At 40.4% G+C, this 25,215-nt stretch overlaps 2 protein-coding genes across 2 annotated transcripts in view; both read left to right on the top strand.

The window, feature by feature from the left end:
* The window catches only part of IL1RAPL1 (interleukin 1 receptor accessory protein like 1), a 749,920-nt gene that overhangs the window by 544,760 nt on the left and 179,945 nt on the right, over positions 1-25,215 (top strand). The window lies entirely within an intron of this gene.
* On the top strand, positions 4,584-4,961 carry LOC118654427 (sperm acrosome membrane-associated protein 4-like). Its single transcript, XM_036305748.1, has one exon. It carries the CDS (start codon positions 4,584-4,586, stop codon positions 4,959-4,961), a length of 378 nt encoding a protein of 125 aa, XP_036161641.1.

The following is a 25,215-nucleotide window of genomic DNA, read 5'->3' as shown; positions in this document are numbered from 1 at the left end:
TGACTGGGAGAGGGAGGCTTCTTTAGAATATGGTTATTTACTTCTTAATTCAACACAGAATAATTAAAGAGAGATTTCACTTTATAAGGCCACAGAACAGCTTGTTTCATAAAATTGTTATAAGCCTCCAGACTCTCATTTCTATTTTAGTAGTGATTCCTTATATTTGTTTTCAGAAATATTTCAAATAGTCTTTGGTTTCTATTTTTATATTTGCTTTTTTAGTTGTTAGAAATAAGATAAAGTTAGAATGGCAAGAGAAAGGGTGTTTATTTTTACAATAAAATAAACTTACTTTGTATGATATTGAAACTATCTCTTTTGATATAGGTAGCCCTATATTTTAGCTGCTTAATTTCATATTGAATTATTTAGTTGAAAAATTAAAAGCAAAGCCTAATGAAACAAAGTTACTTGTTTTTCTCATTTTATGGATGTATTTTAAAATATAAAAACAGCTGTTTCATTTTCAGTTTCCTGAATTGAATCACCATAAGGGCTTTGCTGAAATTACATTTGATTAATAGCGCTTTTAAAACTTCCCCTATAAAATTTATTCGTAGTATTTTATTTCCATATAAAAAGGGATTACTGCTGTGTGTTAGGCATTTTGTTAGGTCTCCTTAGTTCATTAGACTGCCAGATTATGATTAGCAATACATATTAGGCCATTTACTAAACAAAGAATATTGGAAAAATGCTACATGCAAAGCATTGTGTTACAAGTGGTTCAACTTTCTAAATTTGAAATTAGATTGAGAGTATAATACATTTAGAAAATGTGGCTAGTTAAATTTAAAATAATTGAAATTAAATAACATTACAAATTTAGTTCTTCAGTCACACTAGGTACGCTTCTAATGCTGATAGCCATATGTGGCTAATGGCTACTACATTGGACAGAAAAGATATAGAACACTTCTATCATCCCAGAAAGTTTGACTAGATAGTGGTATACAGACTAGTTTGTGAGGAAATACATATTTTAAAAAACATTGTTTTCTAGGATATTTTAGGATAGTTTTTTAAGAATTTTACAATACAATGAAATTAAATGTTAAATAAATAAGGAAATATGCCACACGGAGTATTTTTTTAATCTTTATTGTTGAAAGTATTACATAGTTCTCCCTTTTCCCCTATTAACCTCTTCCAGCCAGCTGCTGCCCCCCAGGCCCTCACCACCCCATTATCTGTGTTCACAGGTTATGCGTATATGCATACAAGTTCATTGGTTGATCTCTTCCTACCTACCCTCCCCTGCCTTCCCTCTGAGGTTCAACAGTGGAGTATTTTTAAAAATAATCGACTCTCTAGAAGAGGAGCCTGATATCATAGTTGGTTGCCTAGAGCTTTTGTACATCTCAGCTCCATAACTAGGTCATAGGGTTTTGAAGGGCATATCCTCTGTTTTATCCAGTGTCCTCACAGCGCCAAAAAGTGTGACATGCATAAAGAGGGCACTCAGTGAATCTTTACAAAAAGCACTAAAGAAACTGAAGCAAGGAGAGACTCGGTAAATATTGGCTTTGAACTTGAACAGTAGTTTGTGACTCCTAGCTAAATCTAGCATTCTACTGCAGGGTCATTCTGAATAGTAGTAGGCCATGATCTCCCTCTGGGTCAGATGCTTCATGATAGAGTCACAAGACCAAGTGCCCTTTTCAGTCACTTTTTTTGAACTATATGCTATCTACACTAACACAGAGCTTCAATTCCCCACTATACCCTCTGTATATCTACTCCAGGACCTACCAAAGTAAACATAGACTGGCTTTCCAGGATTCTCATAATTTAATTATTCAGCTTGAATTACTATATGACTTCCTCCAATGAAGACCCAACTCTAATTCTTTCTGTAATTTTTCTTATTGTAGGACATGAATACTCCAACCTCTCTCTCTCTCTCTCTCTCTCTCTCTCTCTCTCTCTCTCTCTCTCAAAGCAGCAGTGAAATCCCTCCCTACATCAGCAACATAATGTTGTTTCAAAATATTTGCAATGAATAAATTTCAAAAGGTACTCTGACCTTTAATTTAAAATTTAATTAAATAAAGATTACTGTATTCAGAAAAAAATATTTTTGAATATTAGTTTAAAACCTAGAGAGCCACACACAAACACCTCCATGCCTAGATTCAAGCAAGGCAAATATTTTTAAGTATTTTTAAATCTCTTCATGATTGCTTAATCCAAAATACTGTATCTCCTTTCCTACTAGACTATATGTATCTAAAAGGTACAGGGATTATTGAAAAAAGAGGCAGGGTAGGAAATATTAACACAACTTTTGTCTGAAAGTCTTCTCTTAATCCATACCATTTATTTTTTGAGACAGATGTTTGGAGGGCATGTTTTTAGGGCAGAACCAGTACTAGTGTAAAGCTATGCCTGTTAAGCCCTTCTGTGCCATCTGCTTATGGGAATGTACACATTCCCATGTACAACATTAAAATAGCTGCTGCTTTTTGAGGTCACTTTACTAGGGTTGAGACTCACTTCCCACAACCATAATACCACAGTGAGATATCATCTTCCACCTGTCAGAATGGCTATTATAAATAAATCAACAAGCAAGCGTTGGCAGGGATGTGGAGAGAAGGGAACCCTTGTGCACTGTTGGTGGGAATGCAGATTGGTGCAGCCACTGTGGAAAGCAGTATGGAGGTTCGTCAAACTATGAAAAATGGAACTCCCATTTGACCCACTTCTAGGAATATATCCCAAGAAATCAGAAACACTCATCAGAAAGAATATATGCACCTCTGTGTTCATAGCAGCATAATTTACAATTTATGCTCAGATCTGGAAACAGCCCGAGTGCCCATCAGTAGACGAGTGGGTAAAAAAGCTGTGGGACATTTACACAATGTAATACTATGCTGTAGAAAAGAAGGATTTCTTACCCTTTCCAACATCATTGATGGACCTGAAGAATATTATGCTGAGTGAAATAAGCCAATCAAAGAAAGACAAGTATCACATGATCTCACTTATAAGTGCAATCTAATGAACATAATAAACTGACGAACAAAATAGGTCCAGAGGCATAGAATAGACTGACATATCTCAGAGGGCAGGGTGTTTGGAGATGAGAAGAGATTGACTAAAGAACTTATATATATACTAGAGGCCTGATGCATGAAATTCGTGCAAGAGTAGGCCTTCCTTCCCCTGGCTTCCGGCATTGGTTTCCCTCTAACAACACCTGGGACCCAGGCTTCCCTCTGGCCGCCAGCAGGCACCTGGGACCCAGGCTTCCCTTGCAGCCCCAGCTTCATCCGGAAGGTTGTCTGGAAGGATATCTGGTCTAATTAGCATATTATGCTTTTATTATTATATATATATGCATAACCAATGGACACAGACAATAGTGTGGTGAAGACCTAGAGTACGGCAGGGCCTTGGAGCAGGGGAGGAAGAAGGGGGAGCTTGGGGGACATCTGTAATATAGTCAACAACAATAAAAAATATTTTAAAAAAAGAAAATCCTGCCAATGTCTGGCCTCAACATCCCCCCTGTAGAATGGGGACCACAATGGTACCTGCCCCATGAGGACAACATATTAAGGTACTTAAATTATCATCTGGATGCAGACCTGAGTTTAAACCTGGGCTCTGCCTGTTCCCACTAAGGAATGCCTCAGTTTCCCCCTCTGGAAAGAGAAAGAGTTCCTTTCATGATACCCGTGGGGACTATTTTAAGACTCAGCTGCTTCCTATAATGACCCCCATTTGTTAAGCACTAGCTGTGTGCCAGGTTCTGGCTGTGCCTGCTCCGTGTACCTGTTTGCTCATCTGAGAAATGGAGCTAATAGGTAGAAAGATTCCAACTGGAGAGCATAGGTGGAGCTCCCTGCATGGTGCCTGTCACCCTGTCCAATGCTAGAAGCCTGGGAGCTGTGGTAAGCCCCGCCTTTCCGAGTCCTATCATCACAGTGCAAGAGTAGGCCTTTAATGCATCTAGCACTGGTCTTGCACACAGCAGGTGCTCAATAAATGCCCTCTTTGGAATTAAATAAACCTGGGATCTAATCCTGGCTCTAAGGCTTTGGACACCTCCCTTTTCCTCCTGAGCCTTGGTTTGCCCATCTGAGAAACGGGCTCACCATGGACACTGGGCAGGAGCAGCACCCGGCACCCAGCAGAGCCTAAGACTGAGTGGCCAGGATGGCAAGTGCTGGGTGGAGTGTTCTTACCTTGGTGGGGTGGCAATGACCTTGTTCCCTGGTAGGTCAGTGAGTCAACCTGCCCTTCATATTGAGACACCCCTCCTCCACCCATGACCTCACCCCCACAGTGGCCAGTGGAACCCTGAGGGGTCTGTGAGGTCACCCCATTCCGCTTCACAAAGATTCTCCTGGGGCAGCAGCCACTGGCTGTCTCTGTCCCGGGGAGGCTTCAGAGACCTTGGGACTTGGGAGCCGTGATCAGGAAGAAGCTCCTGAGAGGGACACGGAGCGCTGGGAACCAAGGACACTCCCAAGTGCTGACCCCGGGAGGCCAGAACCAGGGACAAAAGTCTTGTGGGCGTGCGGAGTGTCATTCAGCAGTTCCGGGAGGCCCACTGCCAGGAGGCCACCATGGTCCTTAGCTGGCTACTGCTCCTGGTGATGGCTCTGCCCACAGTCATGACAGGCATCAAGATGTGCATCTTCTGTGATGTGACCGACTCATCCTCCATCTGCCCCGGCATCCTCATGACCTGTGGCAACGATGAACAGTGCTTCACCGGCCAAGGAATGATCCCCGGCCTCGGCCCTGTCACCAACAAAGGCTGCATGCTGTCCACTTCATGTAGCCGCCGTGTAGAGCCTGTCATCTACCAGGGCGTCACCTACAAGTTCAACTCCACCTGCTGCGATGGCGAACTGTGTAACAGGGCCCCCATCCCCGCAGGCAGCCTGAAGGCAGCGGCTACCACCTGCCTGGCACTGGACGTGCTGCTGCTGCTTCAATGACTGTGACCAGCGTGAAGGACAGGGCCTGGGACTGGTCTTAGGGATCCACTGCTCCTTGTGCCTCCTTCCCTTCCCCTCCCTTCCCCCATTAAATGGCCAGAGGCCCTAGACAAAAAATAAAATAATAATGATTATAAAGCTTTACAGTACTTTTTCATGTAAATGATTGTGTAACAGCCTTTAGATATAAGTAATAGTTCTTATGCTGTTATAGCTAAGAGGAGTGATGAGTTGAGAAAATTATCCAGATAATCTAGGACCAGAGGCCAGATTTCTTTAGACTGTGAAAGGTGATGGCTTAAAAAAAACACAGGGCATGGTTGGCTGAACTGCATGTAGATCTCTTGAGACTGTATCACACTATCTCGTGGTTCTCAAACTCTTAGAAACACCTGCCACATTCAGACCAATTAATTCATGATCACTGGGGGTGGGCCCCAGACATTGGTTGTCTTTTAAAGTTCCCTGAGAACCACTGGCAAAACAGAATGAAGCAGTCTGTCCCAAGAGGATATACGAACAGCCAATAGATATATGAAAAGATATTCAATCTCACTAGCAATTAGGGAAATGCAAATCAAAACCAGGAGATACCACCTCACATCTGTTAGAGTGGCTGTTATAAAGACAAAGTAATACCAAGTATTGGAGAGGTTTGAGAGAAAAAGGAACCCTCATTCACAACTGGTGGGACTGAGTAGACTGATACAACCACCATGGACAGCAGTCTGGTGATTTCTCAAAAAATTAAAAATAGAGCTACCCTATGACCCAGTAATCCCTAGCCTGCGTATATACCCGAAAAACCAAAAAAAACATGTATTCGCAAAGAAATATGCACCCCTGTGTTCCTTGCAGCATTATTCATGGTGGCCAAGACATAGAAACAACTAAAGTGTCCTGCAATAGAGGACTGGGTAAAGATGTGGTACATATACACAATAGAATACTACTCAGCCATAAGGAAGGATGAAATACTGCCATTTGCAACAACGGATGGACCTTGAGAACATTATAATTGAAATCTCAGAAAAAGCTAAGAACCATATGATTTCACTCATATGTGGGATATAAAATTGAAACTCATGGACAAAAACAGCAGAGTGGTGGTTGTCAGAGGGAAGGGGGTGGAGGGTGAATGGGGGGTCCTAATATATGGTGACAAGAGAAAATTTGACTTTGGATAATGGGCACACAGTGCAATATTTAAATCATTAAAATTGAATATAAATAAGTATAACATGTTATAAAAAGAAAAAGAACTATTTGAATATATGAATAAGAAGCAAGAAAATATAGAAAATGACAAAACAGATTTTAAAACGAAACCTATAACTTTTAGAAATAAAAAATATAATCCTATCTAATAAAAGAGAAACATGGTAATTAGCATACGTCCGCAACCCTTCCCATTGGCTAATCAGGGCAATATGCAAATTAACTGCCAGCCAAGATGGCGGCCTTCAGCCAGGCAGCTTGAAGCAAACATGAGGCTTGCTTGCTTCAGTGACGGAGGAATCCAACGTGCCCCGCCTGCCACTGCCGGCCTCTGACCTTACAGTTTGAAACATTGTTACAAATATAGAAGCTAAACAAAACCCCGGAAACCTGCTTTCAGCCTGCCGGGATCTCAGAGCTGAAGTTGATACAGTGTTTCAATTATATAACCCAAACAAACCAGATACCTGCTTTCAGCAGCAGAGGCCTCAGAGCTGGAGCCAGAGCTAAAGCTGGCCCAAAATAAAAAAAAAAAAAAAGAAAATAAGGAGCAGTTGGGAGCTTCAGTCACACGCCAGCCTGAAAACAGCCCTCAGCCCCTCACCCAGACTGGCCAGGCACCCCAGTGGGGACCCCCACCCTGATCCAGGACACTCTTCAGGGCAAACCAGCCAGCCCCACCCATGCACCAGGCCTCTATCCTATATAGTAAAAGGGTAATATGCCTCCCAGCACCGGGATCAGTGTGACAGGGAGCAGCGCCCAAAACCCCTGATCGCCCTGAGGCTCTGTGTGTGACACGGGGCAGAGCCACAACCTCCCTATCCGCCCTGCTCTGGTCATGACAGGGGAAGGTGCCCCAACCCCCTGATCAGCCCTGCTCTGTGCCTGTTAGGGGGGAGCTCCCCAACCCCCGGATCACCCTGCAGCTCTGTGTGTGACAGGGTGCAGCGCCCCAACCCCCTGATCGGCCCTGCTTTGTGTGTGACAGGGTGCAGCACCCCCCCCCCCCCGCACAGGCCCTGCTCTGTGTGTAATGGGTAGAGCCATAACCCCCCCATCGGCCCTGCCCTCAGTGTGAGAGTAGCGGCGCCCCAACCCCCTGATTGGCCCTGCTCTGTGGGTGATAGAGGGCGGCACCCCAACCCCCTGATCCGCCCTGCTCTGTGTGTGACAGGGGGGAGCTCCCCAACCCACTGATGGGCCCTGCTCTGTGCATGACAGGGGGCAGCGCCCCAACCCCCTGATTGGCCTTGCTCTGTGCGTGACACGGGGTGGCGCCGCAACCTCCCCATCGACCCTGCCTTGAGTGTGACAGGGGCGGTGCCCCAACCCCCCAATCTGCTGTACCCTGAGCATGACTGGGGGTGGCATCGCAACCTCCCGATCCGCCCTGCTCTGTGCATGACAGGGGGCGGTGCCCCAACTCCCCAATCGGCCCTGCTCTCAGCCCGACCAGGGGCTGCACCTAGGGATTGGGCCTGCCCTCTGCCACCCGGTAGTGGGCCTAAGCCAGCAGGTCGTTATCTCCTGAGGGGTCCCAGACTGCGAGAGGGCACAGGCCGGGCTGATGGACCCCCCCCTCCCCCTGAGTGCACAAATTTTTGTGCACCGGGCCTCTAGTACTCTAATATATATATATATATATATATATATATATATATATATATATATATATATATATAACCCTAATATGCAAATAGACCAAACAGCTGAACAACCAAACAATTGAACAACCTTAATATACAAGATAAAAGCAACATTTTATTAGGATAAATTTATTTAATGATATTAATCTTTTTAACTTTGTAGAGTTTCAAGAAGGCCCAGTGTGTTATTAATTTTCATTAATGCTCCATATGTGTTTGAAAAGCTTTTATATTCTGAAATTATTGGGTGTATTAGATCAAGTGTGTTAGTTGTTTATCTAAAATGTCATATATTGTACTGATCTATCATTTTATTTCACCTGCTACATCTATAAGTTGGTAGGAAGAATTTTGAAATCCTTTCACTAAGGCGTTTTATTTGTGCACTTATCTTCATAATCTGTCAAAACTTATTTTATATATTTTGACACTGTTTTTAGATGCATAATTACATAGTCTCAGTATGTATCACAGGTATATCTTTTTGAGAAGTGAAACTCTTATCATTATACTAGAGGCCCAGTGCATGAATTTGTGTATGGTTGGGGTCCAGCTGTCCTGGCCCCAATCGGGGCCTGATCAGGGGCCGGCCAGCTGGGGGAAGGGGCTTTGGGTGATTGGCCAGCGGGCCCTGCACCCCATTGGGGTTGGGGGCTTATTGGGGGCAGGGCCAGCCATAGAGAGGGGCTGTGGGTGGTGGTCTGGCCAGCCCCATCCCTGAATGGGGTAGGGGGTCCGATCAGGGGCCAGTGGCCTGGGGGAGGGGCCATGGGTGGTTGGCCTGGCTGGCCCTGCCCCTGGTGGGGTGAAGGGGCCGATCTGGGGTGGGGCCTGGTGGGGGGAAGGGCTGCAGGAGGTTGGTGGGCTGGCCTCACCCCCTATTGGGGTGGGGGGGGCGATCAGGGTCAGGGCCAGTGGTGGGGAGGGGCTGTGGGCCCATCAGAGGCGTGGCCAGCCGGGAGGAGGGGCTGCAGGAGGTTGGCCACCCAGCCCTGCCCCCTATTGGGGTAGAGGCTTATGATCAGGGGCAGGCCACCCACGGGGAGGGGCTGCAGGCCTATTGTGGTGGGGTGGGCTGATTGGGGGTAGGGCTGACCAGAGGGAAAGGAGGGGACATTTGGCCAGCAGCCAGCTCTTGATCAGGGTGGATAGTCTGATCAGGGACAGGCCAGCAGTGGGGAGGGGCCACAAGGTTGGACAGCCGGCCCCACCTCCTGATCACAGGTTCGCTGTCCACAGTAGGCGTCATAGCTACCAGTTGTTATGGTCCTTATGGCCATTAAAGTCGCTGGCTTTTTATATATATAGATGGTGGACCTCTCTATCTCATAATACCTTTGGTTCAAAGCCTGTTTCATGTAGTAATAATGTGGTTAAGCCAGCTTTATTTTGTTTGCATTTATTATTTATACAACTTTTAAATACAATTTGTATACTTTTCATTTATATGTGCCTCTTATGAACACATTGTTTGATTTTTATTTTTTTTTATTCCTGTCTGACAATCTTTGTTAAATAGAACTTTTTAGTTCATTTTAATTGTAGTAAGTAGTATTAGGGATATCTCTACTATATGTTATGCTTCCTATGTGCCTGCCTTGTTTGTGGTTCATTTTCTCTGATCGTTTTTTCCTTCTTTTACATGAGTTGAGTTTGGAAGTTTTGTACTTGATCTCTATTACTTTCATTATATCCTGGAAAAGTCACACATACATGCTTAACTTATCAAAATGTACTTCATCTATAGTTTCATTCTCCTTTAGAACAAAGTAAAGACCTTAGAAGACTATTTCTGTTCTCTCAAGTATTTTAGCCATCTTTTTTTCTTGATTCACAACAGGTGCAATGGTATTGCTTTACATTGTCAACATACGCTCACTGAAGGAAATTTTCTGTCTCAAATGTTGGTAGTATTTTGCTTTTACTTATGAATGATACTTTAATGGTTATGTGGTTCTAAATTCTTTTCAGCACAGTGGAATATTATTCCACAGGCTTTTGATTTCTATTGCTGCATCTGATAATTTGATTGTCAGTGTAATTGTTACTCTCTTCAAGGTATTCTGTCTTTTCTCTCACTTTAAAAGTTCTCTCTTTATATTTCATTTAATAAAATTTAATTATACATATGCAGCAGTAGATTTTTATTTATCCTTTTTTTAAAAAATATATTTTATTGATTTTTTACAGAGAGGAAGGGAGAGAGATAGAGAGAGTTAGAAATATCAATGAGAGAGAAACATCAATCAGTTGCCTCCTCCACATCTCCTATTGGGGATGTGCCCGCAACCCAGGTACATGCCCTTGACCGGAATCGAACCTAGGACCTTTCAGTCCGCAGGCCGACGCTCTATCCACTGAACCAAACCGGTTTTGGCTATCCTTTTTGAGAGTTATTAGTGTTCATGAATCTGGGAATTGGTATCTTTCAAGAGTTATGGAAAATTTTCAGATATTTCCACTTCAAATATATGTCAGCTTCATTCTTCCATTCTTTTCCCCCTCTTCTTATGGAACTCCACTTAGAATAAGACATACCCATGCTTACTCTAATCTCCATATCTTAAACCCTATTTTATATATTCAATCCTTATATCTATTCTTATATTAAACCTGGGGCCCAGTGCACAAATTTGTGCACCTTGAAAGGAATTGTGGACTGCGAGGCTGCTGTGGGCATAGGGGCAGGTCTCAGCCCATCCTCCATGCCCCTGCCTGGCCCCTCCCACTACAGCCCTGGGTCCCCTGTCTGCCAGCAGCCCTGCTCCCCGTCACTATGATGTGTGCTGACCACCAGGGAGCACACGCTGAACATGTCAGGCATCGGCCATAGAGGGATTATGGGGCAGGTTAGTGGGGGTACCAGACCAAGGCAGGGCACCGGTTGCTGTTATTGGGTGAGCCTCTGGTGGTTACTGAAAATTATTTGCTCCTGTGCGCTATAGTCCTGCTGGGTGCTCACACCTGCTGCTGGCACTGGTCCCCTCGCACCCGCTGCTGCCGCCAGAGCTGCCGCTCACACCTGCTGCTGGAACCTGGCACTGGCCCTGATCTCTGGGCACCATCAGCAGGTGTGAGTGGCTGCTGACTCCAATCGCCCCTCAGGGCTTCTCCACCTCCCCTGCTCCTGAAGTGAGATTTGGGCCAGCAGCCGCCTCTCGCACCCACTGTTGGCAACGGCCCCACTTGCACCTGCATCCAGCACCAGAGCCACCACTCATATCCGCTGCCAGAGCCCAGTGCTGGTCCTCATCACTCAGCACTGTCAGTGGGTGTGAGCAGCAGCTGCCAGTCCCAATCACCCCTGAGGGCTTCTCCACCTCCCACTGCTCCTGAGGGGTGATCAGGGCAGCAGCCACAGCTCACAGCCACTGCTGGCGTGTGCCCCAATCGCTCTGCACCGTCAGTGGGTGCAAGTGGGGCCGGCGCAGTCATTGTGTGGGAGTAGTGGCAAGGGAGTGGGCCTAAGCCGGCAGTTGGACATCCTTAGCACTGCTGCAGAGGCAGGAGAGGCTCCTGCCACTGCCACTGCACACATCAGCCATTAGCCTAGCTTCTGGATGAGCAGCACTCCCCCTATGGGAGCGCACTGACCACCAAGGGGCAGCTCCTGCATTGAGCATCTGGCCCCTCGTGGTCAGTGTGCATCATAGCAGCCGGATCTTCTGCCATGGGGCCGAAACCAGCTATCCAACATCCCCCAGGATTCCCGGATTGTGAGAGGGCACAGGCCAAGCCAAGGGACCCCACTGGTGCATGATCAGAGCTGGAGAGGGACGTGGTAGGTTGGCCAGCCGGGGAGGGACTGTAGGAGGGCTCCAGGGCATGTCTGGACCATCTCACTCAGTCCTGATCAGCCGGACCCCAGCAGCAAGCTAACCTAGTGGTCAGAGCATCTTCCCCCTGGTGGTCAATACATGTCATACAGAGTAGTTGAGCAGCCTTAGCACATCATTAGCATATTACTCTTTGATTCATTCAACAGCTGACTGGACAACCGGACACTTAGCATATTAGGCTTTTATTATATAGGCCTAGAGGTCTGGTGCACAAAAATTCATGCACTGGGAAGGGAGGGGTCCCTGAGCCCAGCTTGAACCCTCTCACAGTCCAAGAGCCCTCAGGGGATGTCCTACTGACGGCGGGGAGCGGGCCTAAGCTGCAGTCTGGCCTACCTCTGCAGGAGGCGACCAGGCTGATCAGGGGAAGGTGCTGCCCACATCACCCCACTGCTGCTGCCACTGCTGGCCACCGTGGCTGCTGGCCCTCCTCGGCCCTCACAGCTGCTGCAGCTTTGTCTGGAAGGATGTCTGGAAGACGTCTGGTCTATCTGGTCTAATTATCATATTGCCCTTTTATTAGTATAGATTATTGACTATGCCCTGGCCAGTGTGGATCAGTAGGTTGGGTGTCACCTCATGCACTGAAAGGTTGCCAATTCCATTCCTGGTCAGGGGACATGCCCAGGTTGCAGGCTTGATTCCCAGGGGATGTGCGGGAGGTAGTGATTGATGTTGCTTTCACATCGCTGTTTCTCTCCCTTCTTCTCTAAAAATCAATAAAAAATATTTTAAAGAACTTTAATATTATTGACTGTATTCCCTATGGTGTATTTCACATCCCTGTGATTATTTTGTAACTGCCAATTTTAATTTCTTAATCCCTTCACTTTTTTCACCCAGCCCTTCAAACCCCCTTCCATCTCAGTTTCTGTATTTGTTCATTTATTTTGTTTTTTAGATTCCACATATAAGTGGAATCATATGCTATCTATCTTTCTCTGTTTGACATATTTCACATGTTTGGCATAATTACCTCTAGGTCCATCCATTTTGTCACAAATGGTGGGATTTAATTCTTTTTGATGGCCAAGTAATATTCCATTGTATATGTGTACCAATCTTCTTTATCCATTCATGTAGTGATAGGCAAAGACACCAGTATTGCTTCCATATCTTGGCTATTGTAAATAATGTTGCAATGAACATAAGCTGGAACTGGGTCATGGGAGTCCTTCAAGGATTATAGTACTGTCCAAGGTCAGCAGGCCTTTATCAGTTAACATGGACAGGTGTGGCATCTCCCAAGTCCCTTGGTGAAAAGGGCTAGTCCCAAAACCAAAGACAAGTGAGACTGTTGCCCACCCTACAGGGGGACAGTCCATAGGCCTGCCTTCTCAAAGTTCCCCTCCTTGGTCCTAGTCTCCACTAGGAATTTGGAACCTCCTATCCGGACACCAAAGTTCCCACAAAGGCACTATTGTCCATAAATGGCTGCCAAATATTTGTTTTGTGGGGGATCTGGCTGTGTCTCTCCTATGCTTTCATTTTGCTAATATCACTCTGCCATATTGTTTTAATGACTATAAACTATGACACTATGGCAAGTCCTCCTGTATTTAAAATTTTAAGTATATTATTAACTATTTCTTTCAAAGTGCTTTCATATAACTTTGTCAAGGTTAAGAAGAAAACATAATTGGATTCAATTAGAATTGAATTTTGTTGCAAATCTTGGGAGGAATTTTATGCCTTTCCATATTGTTATTTGCTCAACCACTGAAGAATGCATACATGTCTCCATTTATACAAGTGTTCACCCATCACTCAGAGTCAAGGTTGTAATTTCTTTCATATGTCTTCAACTTCAATAGTTGTATGTTTGTGTATGTACAGTTGTAAAGTAAGAGTGAGAATAAGCACAAGAGAAAGACTTGAATCTAATACCCCATCACACTCACTGCCCCATTTTTTGTAATTGTTAATTACAAATACGTTAACCTCCCTTTCATTTCCTGATTGCTTCATCTGTATTAGATGTATTTATGAGGTTATATCTCTATTCTCTGCCTCCTAACACTCTCATTTTTTTATATATTCTTTTACTTAGCATTTTGAAGATATTTCTTCATTTACTCCTATACAATTTGTTCAGATTTTTCTGTTATTTCATATTATAACACCTTTCTTTAAATGAAGCTTTTATATTTCTAGTTGCATTTGGTTTTCCTTGCATTCTTTTCCTCACTATGACAAGTTCTTTTGCTTATCTGCACTTCATCTCTCACATTGCCCTCTAGGGATCCTGACTTTTTAAAATAAATAGTAATCATGTATTCATAACTTTTGAGGATACAAAGATGTTTTCTAAACTTTTCACCTTTTAGCGGAAAGATACTTTCAGAAATATATAGCTACTTTGAGCCTTCCCAAACTCTTTTCTCTTATAGTGCAGAATAATTTTAAAGATATCATTTGGAAATTTTAAACATAGACCTGTTTGCCAATGGATATAATCTTACTCAGGCATGGCATGCATGGAGTGTTTTAAGCACCATGCACTGCACTCTTGGCTGAACAATTTTCAACCTGGAGTGTGTGTGTGTGCGCGCGCGTGTGTGCGCAAGCACGCATGCATGTACATGAGTGCACATTTGTGTATAACTGTATTAATAGAAGCTTAGAGAGGCTATATGAGTCACACCTCATCTGCTACACCTCATCTGTGACCCTGGGAATTCGCCGTTGATAAAAATGTTTAATGTTGTTTCATTTGTAAAAATGGAATGGTGATTAACATATCACACAAATTAAAGTGCACGTTTCACTGTGTAATATTGCAGTAATTGATAAATAACTGTAATCTGTTCCCACATCTTTCACTAAGTAATATTTTGTCAATTAGAGAATAACATTATATAAAAAGTAGGACTGTTCCGAACTTGAATCTACAAATAAAAGATGTGCTATTTAACCAAAATTCACTTTATTACATGGTGAAGGACAATACTTAACTGTCAGAATCTTTCTTTCTAAATTAGTGGGACATACAAAAGTTTATATTTTATTTTTTTTTGTATGATGATTAATGCTTAGATGCTCAGCCTTAGAGAATTATTCTGACAACAATAACATATATTTAATTATTTTTAAGGAAGAAGGTAAATGCAATTCATACTGTAGTTTGGTCAGACTCCTTGGTGAGGCTATCAATGATCAAGTCAGTTCACATTGAGCTTGAGCTTCCTCTTCTCTGAAGTCCTAGTATATATAATTAGAAAACATACAAGTAGGCCCATTGATATATAAGATCTTATTCTGCATTTTACATGTCTTTAACTATTTCCTCCTCCCCCACCCCCCCAAAGAAGGAATGAAAATGTGGAACCTTGAGAAAATGAATCATGCCTCTAATACATATAATATGCTTTCTGTGATCCCTCCCCTCAGTGTCCTAAAAAAAGTGAGTCCAAGGTGGATTTCACAAATATTCTATTATTTGTTTCTAATTTTGCATAAAATTTCCAATTATACAAGTAAAAGTAGTATATATTTTGGTGAAAATGTTATATAACTTGCGATTAAAATATAGTGGCAATCAAGGATCTGGTTTTATTATTTCTCATATATTGTAAAATGATAAAAATCTGCCTTAAAAGAAAAGGTTCATATAAATCAATTCATTCTGGTATGAATTTGTCTTAAAACCAAAATAAAGCACAGTAAAGTAGGAATTACAAGAATTGGATTCAAGGCCCAGCTTTCCCAGTTAATGGAGCTGGATGTTCAAACCATCAGATTTTTGAGCTTCCTCTTATCTTTATTCATCAGACCTTGACATTTAGAATAATATTACCTGTTGCTGACTTGATCTTAAACACAAGCACAAACATGGGCCTTTATACATCTGTACTTTCTGGTCTACCAGATAATAGAGAAAAAGGTTTTATTATTCTAAAAATTATCATCAAAATAAAACCACAAAATTCACATACATATATGTAAACATACATACATATAATATTTTTGTAGATATCTCATAACTTTCTGAGAATCAAACTATGTAGAGTAATTTAAAATGTGGCCGAAACCAGTTTGGCTCAGTGGATAGAGCGTCGGCCTGCGGACTGAAGGGTCCCAGGTTCAATTCCAGTCAAGGGCATGTGCCTGGGTTGCGGACACATCCCCAGTGGGGGATGTGCAGGAGGCAGCTGATCGATGTTTCTCTCTCATCAATGTTTCTAACTCTCTATCTCTCTCCCGTCCTCTCTGTAAAAAATCAATAAAATATATTAAAAAAAATAAAATGTGGCTCATAATTCAAAGCCAGTCTACAAATTATTTTTATTTTTATTCAATAAAAGAAGTATATACAGTGAGATTAGCCCTAGCCGGTGTTCTCATTGAATAGAGTGTTGGCCTGCAGACTGTAGGTTCCCAGATTCGATTCTGGTCAAGGGCACATGCCAAGATTGCAGGCTCGATCCCCAGTAGGGTGTGTTCAGGAGGCAGCCTATCAATGATTCTCTCTCATCAATGATGTTTCTATCTCTCTCTCCTTCTCCCTTCTGCTCTGAAATCAAGATATATTTTAAAAACAAAAACAAATAATATATCTTTAAACAAGAAGTGGCCATACCGTATGTTTAAAAATAAATAAATAAATAAATAAATAAATAAATAAATAAATAAATAAATACATACATATTATGTGTTAGTAACTTTTATAGCAATTTAATAATTATTTTAAATGAAACAGTTAAAAGACTGGCTTGTATTTTTGTATGGCTTTTTAGAAATTATTGTTTCTAGTTATTAACTTGTATGATGTTTTACCAAATTATTGGACCTTGAGGGATTGGAAATTAAAGCGAAAGAAAACAACCTGGTACTTAAACTCAGGTAATTTCAGAAGCATTGGTGTATTGTATTGCTATTGATGTTATTAAAATTTTAAAGGCTTAATTAACAAATTTTTTTCTTTCTTGTCTATGAATCAAACTTGGACCACATCAAGCATGCTTTCTTAACTCTGTTTCTCTATCAAAATTTTTCTCTAATGAGTCTATTAGAAACTAGTTACTAGACATTCCCATGCTTATTTTCTTTCAATGATGCATATATTAAGCAAGCTGTTCAAATGTATGGGACAGAAATATGATCAATAGCCTCCATTAAGTCAAACACAGATAAACACATCCATACACACAAGAATATGCATACTCTCAGACTATTCCTTCATAACATACCCAAACACTATTCATGATCATATTAATGTTTAACATTAACATGTATTAAAATTAAATTCCCTTTTTAATACTTTGTTTATATTTCCTTTAAGCTATAAATACTTTTCTAAACCTTTCCTTCGTTCACCTTATTCCAAACAGCAATTTTTAAAATGTTATGATATAAAGACTTTTAAAAGGATATGAAATTGAGGATGTCTTATAAAACAAATCCTTCTGTCTCTTTCCAGAACCATTGAACATCACCACCATCCAATTTACAAAACAGTTACTAACCGAAATATCTTTGACCAATCTTAGCTAATCACTACCCTTATCGTGTGACTACCATCACACTCTCAACAGTTAAAACATTTCATAAATTGAACACTTGCACTTAGTAAAATTTTGCAAAGCTGATAAAACTTAGAAGGATATTCAAAAGAACCTCACACTGACACACTGTCATTTCTAAATATCAAGGACTTCAAGCTCAGCTTATAAAAGTGAAGCTCACACTTGACAACACTGCCTTCTGAAATAAATCTCCTTATTTTTATTGAATTTATTGGGGTGATATTAGTAATAAAATTATATAGGTTTCAGGTGTATAATTCTATATACATTAAGGGTTTGTTTTTTTTTCATATATTATAAAATCATCCATATATTGTATTGTGTGTTCACCACCCCAAGCCATGTCTCTCTTCATCACCATTTATCCCCCTTTCCCTCTGCTAATAATCATACTCTTGTCTGTGACTATGAGTTATTTTTTTTGTTTAATCCCCTCACCTTTCTCACCCAGTCCACCCCACCCCCATCCCCACTTACAGCCATCAGTCTGTTCTTTATGAGTCCATTTCCATTTTTGTTTGTTAGTTTATTTTGTTCATTAGATTCTACATAAAAGTGAAATCATATGGTACTTGTCTTTCTCTGACTAGCTGTTTCACTAATCATAATACTCTCCAGGTACAACCATGCTGCTGGAAAAGGAAAGACTTCCTTCTTTTTTATGGCCAAGTAATAATCCACTGTGTAAATGTCTCACAGCTTTATTATCTACTCATCTCCTGATGGGTACTGGGGCTGTTTCCAGATCTTAGCTACTGTAAATAATGCTGCTATGAAGATAAGGTTGTATATATTCTTTCTGGTTGGTGTTTTGGGCTTCTTATGATATAGTCCTAGAAATGGGATCACTGGGTCAAACTGTAGTTCCATTTTTTATTTTCTTATCTATACTGTTTTCCTTAGTGGCTGCAGCAATCTGCATTCCAACCAGCAGTTACTAGCATTCCCTTTTCTCCACTTCCTCATCAGCACTTCTTGGTTTTTTTTGACTTATTAATGGTAGCCATTCTGACAGGTTGAGGTGATATCTCATTGTAGTTTTAATTTGTATCCTTCTGATGATCATTGAGCATTTTTCCATATGTCTATATGGGCATCTGTATGTCCTCTTTGCAGAAGTGCCTACTCAGGTCTTGTGCCCATTGTTAGAATTGGGTTATTTGTCTTCCTTTTGTTGAGCTGTATGAGTTCTTTTTATATTTTGGAAATTAACCTCTTATTTGATGTGTCATTGGAAAATATGTTTTCCCATACAGTGGGTACCCCTTTCATTTTGAGGATGATTTCTTTTGTTGTGCAGAAGCTTTTTAGTTTGATATAGTCCCATTTGTTTATTTTTTCCTTTGTTTCTCTGGCCCCAAGAAATGTATTGGTAAGAATTCTGCTACATGAGACGTCTAAGATTTTGCTGCCTAGGATTTCTTCAAGGAGTTTTATAGTTTCACTACTTACATTTAAGTCCTTTATCCATTTTGAATTTATTATTATTATTCTGTATGATGTAATTGCTGACTTTGGGAACAATTCAGCAGTTCCTGGAAGCCCAACAAGTTTGTTTGCCTGCTTGTTTGTTTGATGTTGAGTTTTATGAGTTCTTTATATATGTTGGAAATTAAATCTTTGTAGGAGCTACTGTTTGCAAATATCATGTCCCATTTGGTTGACTGTCTCTTTGTTTTGTTACCGGTTTCTTTGGCTGTGCAGAAGCTTTTCAGTTTGATATAGCCCCATTCATTTATTTTGCCTTTACTTCCCTTGTGTTTGGGGTCAAGTTCATAAAATGTCCTCTATGACCAAGGTCCATACGTTTGGTACCTATGTTTTCTTCTATGTAAGTTATTATCTCTGGTGTCATATTTAGGTCTTTGATCCATTTTGAATTAATGTTTGTACATGGGGACACACTGTAATCCAGTTTCATTCGTTTGCATGTGTCTTTCCAGTTTTCCCAGCACAAGTTATTGAAGAGACTATCTTTACTCCATTGTGTTTCTGACTTCTTTGTCGAACATTATCTGTCCATATACATGTGATTTTATAACCAGGCTCTCCATTATGTTCCATTGATCTGTGTGTCTGTTTCTCTGCCAATACCATGCTGTTTTGATTATCACAGCTCTGTAGTACAATTTAAAGTCAGGTAAGGCAATACCTCCAGCTTCATTCTTTTTTCTCAGAATTGCTTTTCTATTTGGGGTCTTTTGTGGCTCTGTACAAATCTGAAGATTTCTCATTCTGTTTCTTTAAAAAATGATATTAGGACTTTGATGGGGATTGCATTAAATCTGTATGCTGTTTTGGGTAATATGGATATATTTTTTAAATTTTTATTTTTGAAAGTATTACATATGTCTCTTGTTATCCCCATTGACTTCTCACTGGCCACCCCCACCCTGCAGCACATGCCCTCATCCCCCCTACTGTCTGTGTCCATTGGTTATGCTTATATACATGGATACAAGTCCTTTGGTTGATCTCTAATACCACCACAAACCCTCCCCTATCTTCCCTCTGAGGTTGGACGGTCTGTTCGATGCTTCTATGTCCCTAGATCTATTTTTGTTCATCAGTTTGTGTTGTTCGTTATATGCCACAAATGAGTGAGATCATGTGATATTTATCTTTCTCTGACTGGCTTATTTCACTTAGCATAATGCTCTCCAGTTCCATCCATGCTGTTACAAATAGTAAGAGTTTTTTCTTTTTTTACAGCAGCACAGTATTCCATTGTGTAGATATACCACAGTTTTTTAATCTATTCATCTGCTGATGGGCACTTATACTATTTCCAAATCTTAGCTATTATAAATTGTGCTGCTATGAACATAGGGGTACATATTTGTGTGTTTTTCTGATTGGTGTTTCTGATTTCTTGGGTTATAGTCTTAAAAGTGGGATTACTGGGTCAAATGGAAGTTCCATTTTTAATTTTTTTGAGGAAACTCCATACTGTTCTCCACAGTGGCTGCAGCAGTCTGCATTCACACCAGCAGTGTACTAGCATTCCTTTTTCTTCTCATCCTCACCAGCACTTGTCATTTGTTGATTTGTCGATGATAGCCAATCTGACAGGCATGTGATGGTATCTCATTGTCATTTTGATTTGCATCTCTTGGATGATTAGTGACTTTGAACATGTTTTCATATGTTTTTTTGGCTTTCTGTATGTTCACTTTCAAAAAGTATCTATTTAGGTCCTTTGCCCATTCTTTGATTGGATTGTTTATCTTCCTTTTGTTAGTTGTAAGAGTTCCTTATGAATTTTGGATATTAAACCCTTATCAGATGTAACATTGGGAAATATGTTCTCCCATGCAGTGGACTCTCTTGTTGTTTTCTTGATGGTTTCTTTTTCTGTGCAGAAACTTTTTATTTTGATATAGTCCCACTTGTTTATTTTCTCCTTAGTTTCCATTGTCCTGGGAGATATATCAGTAAACATATTGCTATGAGATATGTCTGATATTTTCCAGCTTATGTATTCTTCTAAGATTTTTATGGTTTCCCATTTAAGTCCATTTTGAGTTTATTCTTGTGTGTGGTGTAAGTTGGTGGTATAGTTTCATTTTGTTTCCATGTATCTGTTCAATTTTCCCAGCACCATTTATTGAAGAGAGTGTCTTGACTCCATTGTATGCTCTTGCCTCCTTTGTCAAATATTAATTGAGCATAATCGCTTGGGTTGATTTCTGGGTTCTCTATTCTGTTCCATTGGTCTATATGTCTGTTCTTGTGCCAGTACCAGGCAGTTTTGAGACCAGTGGCTTTATAATATAGCTTGATATCTAGTATTGTGATCCCTTCAACTCTGTTCTTCTTTCTCAGGATTACTGCAACTATTCAGGGTCTTTTTTTATTCCATATAAATTTTTGGAGAGTTGTTCTAGGTCTATAAAATAGGCCTTGGTATTTTGATGGGGAGTGCATTGAATCTATAGATTGCCTTGCGTAGTATGAACATTTTAATGATGTTGATACTACCAATCCATGAACACAGTCTATTCTTCCAATTGTTTCTATTTTCCTCCGTCTTTCTTTTCAATGTCCTACAGTTTTATGAATACAGGTATTTTACCTCATTAGTTAAGTTTATTCCTAGGTATCTTAATTTTTTGGTGCAGTGGTAAATGGGATTGTTTCTTTAGTTTCTCTTCTGTGAGTTCATTATTAGTATATAAAAATGCCATAGATTTCTGGGTGTTAATTTTGTATCCTGCTAAATTCCAAAATTCATTTACTAAATCTAGTAGTTTTTTGTTGGAGTCTTTAGGGTTTTCTATGTATAATAGCATGCCCTCTGCTAATAATGACAGTTTTACTTCTTCTTTTCTAATTTGGATACTTTTTATTTCTTCTTCTTGTACGCTCACTATGGCTAGCACTTCCAATACTAAGTCAAACGGGAGTTGTGAAAGTGGGTATCCCTGTCTTATTCCTGTTCTTAGGGGAAATGATTTTAGTATTTGCCCATTGAGTATGAGGTTGTCTGTAGGTTTATTATATAAGGCTTTTATTATGTGGAGGTATGATCTCTCTATTCCTACTTTGCTCAGAGTTTTTTTTTTATTTATTTAATTTTTTTGTCAAAAAAGGGTATTGGATTTTGTCAAATGCTTTTCCTGCATCAATGGATATGGTCATGTGATTTTTCTCTTTCAATTTGTTTGTGATGCATCACATTTATTGATTTACAGATATTGTACCAGCCTTGCATCCCTAGAATAAATCCCGCTTGGTCATGGTGCATGATCTTTCTAATGTAATGCTGGATCCGATTTGCTAGAATTTTGCTGATGATTTTAGCACCTATGTTCATCAAAGATATTCGCCTGGAATTTTCTTTCTTTGTAGTGTCTTTATCTGGTTTTGGGATTAGGGTAATACTAGATTCATAGAAAGAGCTTGGAAGTGTTCCGTCCTCTTGAATATTTTGGAATAGTCTGAGGAGGATAGGTTTTAGTTCTTCTTTGAATGTTTGGTAAAACTCCTCTGTGAAGGCGTCCGGCCCAGGGCTTTTGTTGCTGGATTTATTTATTTATTTATTTATTTATTTATTTATTTATTCATTCATTCATTCATTCATTCATTCATTCATTCATTTTTATCACTGCTTCTATTTCAGTGGTAGTTATCAGCCTATTCAGTTTTTCTGATTCTTCCTGATTGAGTTTTGGAAAGTTGTATTTTTTTTAAGAATATGTTCATTTCATCTAGGTTGTCCAGCTTGTTGGAATAGAGTTGTTCATAGTATTTTATTTTTACAATCCTTTGCATTTCTGTGGTGTTGGTTGTTACTTCACTGCTTTCATTTCTGATTTTGTTTATCTGGGTCCTCTGTCTTTATTTCTTGGTGAACCTGGCTAGAGGTTCATCAATCTTTAAAAAAAAAAATATATATATATATATATTTTTTTTTTTACAGAGAGGAATGGAGAGGGATAGAAAGTTAGAAACATCGATGAGAGAGAAACATTGATCAGCTGCCTCCTGCACCAACCCCCCTCCCCCCCCCCCAACTGGGGATGTGCCCGCAACCAAGGTACATGCCCTTGACCAGAATCGAACCTGGAACCCTTCAGTCTGCAGGCCGACACTCCATTCACTGAACCAAACTGGCTAGGGCTGAGGTTCATCTATCTTATTTATACTTTCAAGGAACCAGCTCTTGGTTCTATTGATCTATTGTATTGTTTGTTTGTTTTTGGTCTCTAAATCATTTACTTACACTCTGATCTCTATTATATCCCTACTTTTACTTTTGTCTTTTTTTGTTGCTGTCTTTCTAATTCTTTAAGTTCTAGGGTTAGATAACATATTAGCAGTTTTTCTTGTTTTGTGAGATAGGCCTATAGTGCTATGAATTTTCCTCTCAAGACTACTTTCACTGTGTCCCATAGATTTTGGATTGTTGTGTTTTCATTTGTTTCCAGAATATTTTATAATTCTTCTTTGATATCTTTGGTAACCCATTAATTGTTTAATAGAATGCTATTTAGCCTCCATGTGTTTGATAGTTTTTGATATTTTTATTGTAGTTGATTTCTAATTTTATGCCATTGTGATCTGAGAAGATGCTTGTTATAATTTCAGTCTTCTTGAATTTGTAGAGATACAGCCTGTACCCTAGCATGCGGTCTATATTTGAAAATGTCCCATGTGTACTTGCAAAGAATGTATATTCCATAGCTTTGGGGTGGGATGTTCTGAAGATGTCAATTAAGTCCATCTGATCTAGTGAGTCATTTGGGCTTGCTGTTTCTTTGCTGATTTTTCATTTACAGGATTTATCCAGTAATGCCAATAGGATATTAAAGTCCCCTACTATGATTGTATTACTGTTGATCTGTCCCTTGATAACTTCAGGAGTTTTTTATGTATTTGGGTGCTCCCGTATTGGGTGCATATATGTTTATCAGAGTTATATCCTCTTGTTGAATTGCTTCCTTTAGTATTATGAAGTGGCCCTCCATATCTCTTGTTATGGCCTTCACTTTGAGGTCTATTTTGTCAGATATAAGTATTGCTAACTCAGCTTTTATTTCATTTCCATTTGCCTGAAAATTTTTTTCCCATTCCTACGCTTTCATTTAGTGTGAGTCTTGTTCTGTGAGTCTTGTTTCATTTAGAGATGTGTCTCTTGGAGAGAGGATCATGTTTTCTTATCCATTCAGCTACATATGTCTTTTGATTGGATAATTAATCAATTTAAATTTAAGGTTATTAGCGATAGATACTTTTTGGTTGCCATTTTGATTCTTTATGGCTGTGTTCCTTCTTCCCTTTCTATTTCTTCTTTTTACAGTAGACCCTGTAGCATTTCTTGCATTGCTGGATTGGTGCTAATATACTCCCTTAGCCTATTTTTGTCTGCCAAGATCTTGACTTCACCTTCTATTTTGATTGATAGCTTTGTTGGATAGAGTATTTTTGGATTCAGTCCCTTGCTTTGCATCATTTTATATACTTCATTCCATTCCCTTCTGGACTGATATGTTTCTGTTGAGAAATCAGTTGATAGTCTAATGGGATATCCCTTGTAGGTAACTTTCTGTCTCTCTCTGGCAGCCTTTAAGCTTCTTACTTTATTGTTGAGGTTTGCCAATTTAATTAGGAGGTGTCTTGGTGTTGGTCTTTGTGGTTCATCTTGTTTAGGACTCTGTGTGCTTCTTGGACTTGTGTGACTTTTTTCTTCCCTCAATCAGGGAAGTTTTCTGTCATTATTTCTTCAGATAGGTTTTCTATTCCTTGCTCAGCTTCCTCTTCTTCTGGAACCCTTATTATGTGGATGTTGTTTCATTTTTTTGTTTTCCCTAAGCTCCCTTAGGCTCTCCTTCTGCTTTCAAAGTTTTTTTTTTTTTTTTTTTTTTTTTTTTTTTTTTTTCCCCAGTCACTGTTCTGCCTGAGTGTTTTTACTACCTTGTCTTCTTCTTCTTCTTTTTTTTTTTTTTTTTTGCTTAAAGTATTACAAAGGGTATTACATATGTGTCCATTTTATCCCCCCACCCTAGACAGTCCCCTAGCCTCCCCTATCCCCCAATGTCTTATGTCCACTGGTTATGCTTATATGCATGCATACAAGTCCTTTAGTTGATCTCTTACCCCCCTACCTCCTGCCCCGCAACCCTCCCCGGCCTTCCTGCTGCAGTTTGACAATCTGTTTGAGGCAGCTCTGCCTCTGTATCTATTATTGTTCAAAAGTTTATAATGGTCTCTATTATCCATGAATGAGTGAGATCATGTGGTATTTTTCCTTCATTGACTGGCTTATTTCACTTAGCATGCTGGAGAGGATGTGGAGAAAAAGGAACACTTGTGCACTGCTGGTGGGAATGCAGACTGGTGCAGCCACTATGGAAGACAGTATGGAGTTTCCTTAAAAAACTGAAAATGGAACTCCCATTTGACCCTGTGATCCCACTTCTAGGAATATATCCCAAGATACCTTGTCTTCTAACTCGCTGATTTGGTCCTCAGTTTCTTCTAGTCTACTGTTGAAAACATCCATTGTGTTCTTTATTGAAGC

The sequence above is a fragment of the Myotis myotis genome, unplaced genomic scaffold, assembly GCF_014108235.1.
Source record: "Myotis myotis isolate mMyoMyo1 unplaced genomic scaffold, mMyoMyo1.p scaffold_m19_p_4, whole genome shotgun sequence".
NCBI lineage: Eukaryota > Metazoa > Chordata > Mammalia > Chiroptera > Vespertilionidae > Myotis > Myotis myotis.
Note: the sequence above shows the minus strand (reverse complement) of the source record. Positions and strands in the feature narration are given on the sequence as shown.